We start from the raw sequence: 7,278 nt of genomic DNA, 5'->3' as shown, positions 1-7,278 counted from the left end.
CTCACCTTCTCCTTGTTTCACTATTTCTAGTTTATTGTTTATTTTTATTTTATCTCTTATTTGTGACCTCAATTTTCCTATTTTTGTCTTTTGCTTTCAATATTGACCTTTTCCTTTTTTCGTTTCATTACGTGCTTGATTGTCTGCTCTTTTTTTGGAGGGGTGGCGGGAGGAAGGTGTCATTACTAGAACGGTTGTCACGTTCTCATATTCTTTAATTTTCATTATTTTTCTTATTCATATTTTATTTTTTTTTATTTCCTCGCTGGATACTCTATTTATTGACGTGATTTTAATCACGATGCATAAAACAGGCACGGAAATGGTTGAAAGTTTCATTGCTATATTGCAATACCAGTTGCAGATTTTCTTCTGTAAGATGCTCTTTTTCATGATGAATTACTGCATAATTGTTCACGTGAACATTTTCTTTTTCCTTACTAAGTATTTTTGGGTGTTTTCTTATTAAAACTATTTTGAAATAATACATGATAATTTAAGTAATGGCTCAGTCCTCCAATTCGACTGGGTGGTATTCACAGAGTGAGGTTAAAGGTTGCACCCTGCCTCCTCAGGAATCCATCACTTTTCTTACTATGTGCGCCGTTTCTAGGATCACACTCTTCTGCATGAGTCCTGGAGCTACTTCAGCCTCTAGTTTTCCAGATTTCTTTTCAAGGATCTTGGGATCGTGCCTAGTGTTCCTATGATTATGGATACAATTTCCACTGGCATATCCCATATCCTTCCCATTTCTAGTTTCCGGTCTTGATACTTATCCATTTTTTCCCTTTCAACTCTGGTGTCCCATGGTATTGCGACATCAATGAGTGATACTTTCTTCTTGATTTTGTCAATCAACGTTATCTGTTCTGATACCATAGTCCCAGAGGATCTTTGCCTGATCGTTTTCTTTCACTCCTTCAGGTTGTTGCTCGTACAACTTATTACTGTAAGGTAGCTGGTGTTTCTTGCGCAGGCTCCAGTGGAGGGCTTTTGCCAGTGAATCATGCCTCTTTTTGTATTGGTTCTGTGCAAGTGCCGGACATTCGCTTGCTATGTGGTTTAAGGTCTCATTTTCCGTATTCCACTTCCTACATATGGGAGAGATGTTATTTCCATCTATCATTCTTTGAACATATCAGGTTCTTAGGACCTGATTATTATTATTATTATTATTATTATTATTATTATTATTATTATTATTATTATTATTATTATTATTATTATTATTAATATTATTATTATTCTTATTATTCTTATTATTATTATTATTATTATTCAACATTCAAAATTATTATAATCATTATTCAAAATTCTGAAACCTATATTTGCATAAAAAGGAAGCTTTCAGTGGGAAAGGGTCTTTGTTTGTGGAAAAGTCATAAGCGAAATTGTAAAAATAATAGATAATTAGGAGATAGTAACACGTATTTGAAAATATATCAGCAGCCTTATTTTTGAAAGTTCTAAAACCCGTTTGTGGACTATGGACCAAGTATGCACATATATACATTTATTTGTTAGCAATAACAAATAACAATTGTAATTATTTTGTCATTTGTAATTTTTTTACATTTTATTTACATTCACAAACTCTTTTATTAGGTTCTTATATATTTCTTATGTTTTTTTTTATTAATGGAATTTTCTTCGGCAAGTTAATGGAACTTATTATGTGTTATTTAATTGTAGTGCGTGAGGAGAAGAAGAAGAAGAAGATGAAGAAGAAGAAGAAGAAGAAAAAGAAGAAGAAATAATAATAATAATAATAATAATAATAATAATAATAATAATAATAATGCATCATAGCCAACAACACTCATATGTGTTTTTACTTCGCCCGCATATTTTCCAGGAATCCTTTCAATATCATAACAAAGAAATTTTTTATCGAAAATGAAATTTTCTTTTCCACTCGCCCAAAGAATAATTTCCTTCGTAGGAAACATAAATCCTCACAGATTTTATGACTGAGATATGAATCCGGTGTGCCAGAGAGGCTTTGTGGAAATCTTAGTTTCGTCTTGACATTCCATCTTTGTCGTACAGTTGCTAACCGCATGACAGGATAACAGAGAGAGAGAGAGAGAGAGAGAGAGAGAGAGAGAGAGAGAGAGAGTGCCATGGAAATAAAATGTCTTATCTATCCCCTTATGGGACTCAGTATTCCCATAAACAGAATGCAAACTAAAATTCCTTTCTCTCTCTCTCTCTCTCTCTCTCTCTCTCTCTCTCTCTCTCTCTCTCTCTCTCTCTCTCTCTCTTTAACAAAGTTCTTGAATGAAAATAATTGAGACAAAAAAAGTGGAATTGCGGATTTCAAAACCCTTACATAAAACAAGAGAGAGAGAGAGAGAGAGGAAATAGCGTATTCGTTGCCGCAACCGCTCTGCCAGACGAGGTCAGGTGCCAGGCACTGAAGTGCCTCGGATCCCCTCGCTCGCTCAGTGGTTGACGTGATGTGTGGCGGGAAGGATCTCGTAGCCAGTCTTCTGGCCCAAGTCGAAAAGCGTGGCGTGAATCCCGCTAAACTCGCCAGACTTCCCGCCTATCAGGCGCTGTTGAAGAAGAAGAAGGCTGCCTCTTGGACGAGAACGATAATAACAATGCGAAAAACAGAAACTTGAAGGCGGGCAGGGATGATAAAGTTGCGAGAGCGAGCGTTGGTCGCATTTTCAAACCACGTGGAGTGATATACGGGGTAATTGTTGCGACCATCGCGGTGGCGTTCGCGTTCGTCAATTACTATGAGTTACACACGCACCATGGATTTGCCAAATTCTGGCTCCTTTGGGAAAATGTGGACTTGACTGTAGAACAGGTAAGAATAGTTTGGGTCTGCTAAGAAAATATGCTGAAAACATCACATAGGTACACTCATAACACTGATAACTAATAAGATTTATTTCCCAATTTTCTCAGTAGATAATTGAGATCATGCAATGTAACAATATATTGTTTCATTTTACAAAGGCATGCATACAGGTCAAGCATCCAGAATATCCAATTTAATTTTCATTCAGAAGCATTTACAAACCAAATTTGTCCAAAAACATGAGTGTTATTTAGAAACATCTTGAATAAAGTATCTTAATATTTTACTTTCCACAAAAACAACAGTTTTGCTCTTTTTATAGACATCTGTATAACATTGCGCGAGAATGATTAATGATAATATTTATTTGATCTTTAGGTGACACGGTACTAGGTTTGAATAATAATAATAATAATAATAATAATAATAATAATAATAATAATAATAATAATAATAATAATAATGAAAAAAAATTTCGATTAATAAGCACTGTCATTATAAAACTTGTCATGTGCTCTGTGATATATTATTTTGTTTTTTAGCTGATTTAACTGAAATGATCGTCTTCAGATCAGGAAAATAAAGCAATACTGGCAATGTTTACTACTAGAATGGGTGACCGATTAGTAAAGTCAGATGCCGTTAGTAGACTTAACTATCACTCTTTCATTGTCAACAAGATTAATCAAAAGTTTACCGTCAAATTACAGTTATACTTATGAGGAAACCGTCAAGCATATTAAAGTCCTCATATCTCATCATCTCGACTGATTTCATTGCTAAAAATGATTAGTTTTTGTATGCATCAATTTGAAAGGGTACCAACTTGTTAATCAAGTTTTAGGCGAACAAAAAACATGTAAAAACGGTTAGCACGAGATTCATAAATATATAAATAAATTCAACATATAAATAAAATTTAACAGACAGCTTTTAACCGGATACAATTTCTAACCGAGAAAAACGAAAAAGTTAATTTTAAGATGATTCTTTTTTTTATTTCACCAACTTTTCAATTCATTTCGTATCTCAGCCACCTCTTTACCTTTGCACGTTTCCATTTCCCGACTGGACTCCTCAATTTCCTCTTCTTGCCGTTTATCATCAGCCCCTATTTACTTTTTTTTTTATCGCGGCGAGAGTTTACCCACTCGTCCTGTTGATGATACTCATTACAAGCTTGTTACGTGTTCATTATCGATACACTTTGAAGCTCAGTAACCCCCTCTCATTATTGTAAGTATCATACTGTATACTTACAGAATTCTGCATGTACGTATGCATATATATATCTATCTATCTATCTATCTATCCTATATATCTATATATATATATATATATATATATATATATATATATATTATATATAATATATATATATATATATATATATATATATATATATATATATATATATATATATATATATATATATATATATATATATAGATTTAGATATACATGCATGGTTTAACAGTTTAACGTGTGATTCGTTAATCGCACATCACTACAGGTGAAATAATTGAAAATTGGTTCTAAGTTCTAACTGGTTTCAGCTATATTTCCAAGCCGATGATGGAGTGGTGATTTGTGATACATTCATGTATACATATATACATATATATATATACATATACACTAGTCGATCAACCTGGCGCTGCCCGGGATACCTCTGAATGACAACAGATAAACTCTCTCTCTCTCTCTCTCCCTTTCCTATTTAGATAGTTGCTTCTATTTCACTGCCCAGCATTTTTGATATTTTATATCTCACCCCTTCTCACCCCACATTCCTATCGGGGCTGAATATGGACTTAATACGTATTAGGGCATTAGGAGTGTCATTATTCATCTTAACGACCTCAAAAACCATGGATTGGGCACTAATTTCTGTCATATTTTTACATTTTATTTTTCACCCCTTCTCACCCACCCCCTTCCTATCAGGGCTGAACTTGGGCTTAAAATGGCATTGGGAGTGTCACTATTCATCTTAGCGAATTAGAAAATATACATTAAACACTATTTTCTGTCATTTTTGTTACTTTTACATGTCATCCCTTCCAAGACTGGCACCTCTTACCCCCACAGTATTTTTTTTTCCAGATGGTAAGTCATATGGATACCAAAATAAGGGTACAATGAACATGTAGAGTTTATTTAGTTACTAAGTCTACAGGAAGAATCAACACTGCTTCAGGGAAACCCTTCCCACCCCTAGATACTGAAAGCCCAAGAATTATGGAGAAGTCAAGTACAGCTTTATTCTCTGCAAGGAAATGTCTCCAAATAGAAAACAGGAACTCATTCACTTTTCCACACGTACTCTACTTGTGTAACAATAAAAGGAAATCCATATTAGAACTATCCATCTTTCTAGTATTGCCAGGAAATTGCTATCAGCAACCTGTTACTTACTTGGACGCATGCTCCGTTATTTTTGAAGATTCTTCGGTGGCAATCAACCAGGAAGCTCAAAGTCTAAAAAGATTCCACGTCCTGAAAATGCTTTCTTTGGCAGCGTATATCAAAGCGCTTGAACTTTCAGTTAACGTGTAGTTATTGTATAATTTCACCTTGCAATGCCCTTGCATGTTGAATACTTCATCAAATGCATTTCTTTTACTTTACATTTCCTTATTTATACCATTTTTACTTTTTTGCTTTCCAATGCATGCTGCAAAATCCTGCAAAATTTAATTCCATAGCATTAAGTTCCAAAAATAATATTTTCCTCCGAATTCTCTCTTATGGCGTTGCTGTATTCAGAAACTCTGATCAACATCTGTCTTTTCTCCAGCACTTTCGTATTCATCAGGTCATTATTCATGCCAATATTTGAAATGTTCGTTCTTATCTGCATAGCCATTTAAGAATTTACTTTATCTCCGTACTGATCAGTGTGCATATTTCTCCATGTTTGCGTATCTGCGTTAGTATTTGTTGTTTGTAAGCATTAGAAAAGAAAGGGCGTACACAAATCTTTTCATATCCTTGTCTGTTTGTCCACAAGCATTTTTGCGCGTGTCTGTCTGTGAAAACAAAAAGTTTATGTAAATATCTTTTCGTGTATACGTTTGTGCACCCAAGTATTTTAGTTCGTATACCAGCGTATGTACCGGAAAGAGAGAGAGAGAGAGAGAGAGAGAGAGAGAGAAACTGTGTATATTCCAACAACTTAGTTTGGTTAGCCTTCAATACAAACCTGAGTTTCGACAGAGTTTGAAGAGAATCGATGAGGCAGCTTCGTTGCTTTAGGAGGCCTCGTTGTTTATGCAAAGCCCAAAGCCCCGATAGCGATGTTGGCACTGGTCCCTGAAACTAAATGTGACAAGAGAAGTGTGGTCGGAAGGAATTCAATATAAACCATCATATCGGTTTCGTTTGACAGCTGTTACTCGATTTTTTTTTTTTTTATGTTTATAAATACTTCGTTTCTGTTTAATCATCGTAAATTCAATGTCGGACATGATTGTTCTTCAGTACCTCATTTTCCATAAAATAAGATAAGATAGTATCTATTGAACAGGTTTTTTACTGGTGATGTAAATATGTCTAATGTTCAGGTATTCATATCAATAGTAATCAAGAATATTGTGACACATTCCAAATGGTATTTTATTGCATTACCTAAATTCATGCACTCAAGATTTAGATAAGATACAATATGGATTTGCCTCATTCTTTTTTACAAATACAGCGACCACACACACTTCACTTCGTTTATCTTTAGGCTTAACAAAATACGCAATTTTCAGTTGAAATGTATAAATAACACAAAATTTGACCAGTGGCGTTTTAAGAAAGTTTGTCTTTGGATACAAATTTGCATCAGGGCGCCACTGACATTTCCAGAGAGTTCTCTGCAATTTGGTATTAATTTTAGAAGAACTGTTTATAGGCTGCAGCTCGTTATTCATTAACTACCGAAATTTATTGATATTCATGTTTATTTACTTTTGAAAAGGGATAAATACTTTTAACTATGGCTTCTATCTAAGCCACCAGTATCTCTTTTTCCTAAGCACTTTGACTTTTCCTTAAATCTATTTCATGAGCCGAAATTTTTCTTTCGGTAAATTCATATGGTTACCAGCTTTATATCTGTATTTAGATTATATATATAAAATAAACGATCATGCGCTGATTATTTTAGATGCCTCGTGTTAGCAATCTGGTGATATCATTTTAAAATTATTCTCCCAGTTACAGTTCATTTTTCAGTAAATAGAGAAAAAGCTGTTGATTATTCCTATAATCCCTGCTATTTGTTTATATTTATTTAAAGGCAGTACCTTTCAGTCAGTGCTGTCTTGCTTATAATATATGCAAAATGAAGATAAAAATAACTTTTTCTTGTTGCAAATTTAAAGATGTGTTTTCTACCTTACCATTAGAAACATCATTTCGAATTTTATAAGGATGGTTTTATTTTTAGTTTTATCCTCCAACTCACTTCA

At 33.9% G+C, this 7,278-nt stretch overlaps 1 protein-coding gene across 1 annotated transcript in view; it reads left to right on the top strand.

The window, feature by feature from the left end:
- Positions 1-2,462: 2,462 nt before the first annotated feature.
- Positions 2,463-7,278, top strand: part of LOC135221330 (uncharacterized) — a 57,067-nt gene continuing 52,251 nt past the window's right edge. Inside the window, 2 exon segments of the mRNA XM_064259136.1 lie at positions 2,463-2,585; positions 2,588-2,824. Of these exon segments, the coding sequence (XP_064115206.1) occupies positions 2,463-2,585; positions 2,588-2,824 (360 nt within the window).

The sequence above is a fragment of the Macrobrachium nipponense genome, chromosome 20, assembly GCF_015104395.2.
Source record: "Macrobrachium nipponense isolate FS-2020 chromosome 20, ASM1510439v2, whole genome shotgun sequence".
Classification (NCBI taxonomy): Eukaryota; Metazoa; Arthropoda; class Malacostraca; order Decapoda; family Palaemonidae; genus Macrobrachium; species Macrobrachium nipponense.
This window is presented reverse-complemented; position numbering and strand designations above follow the sequence as displayed.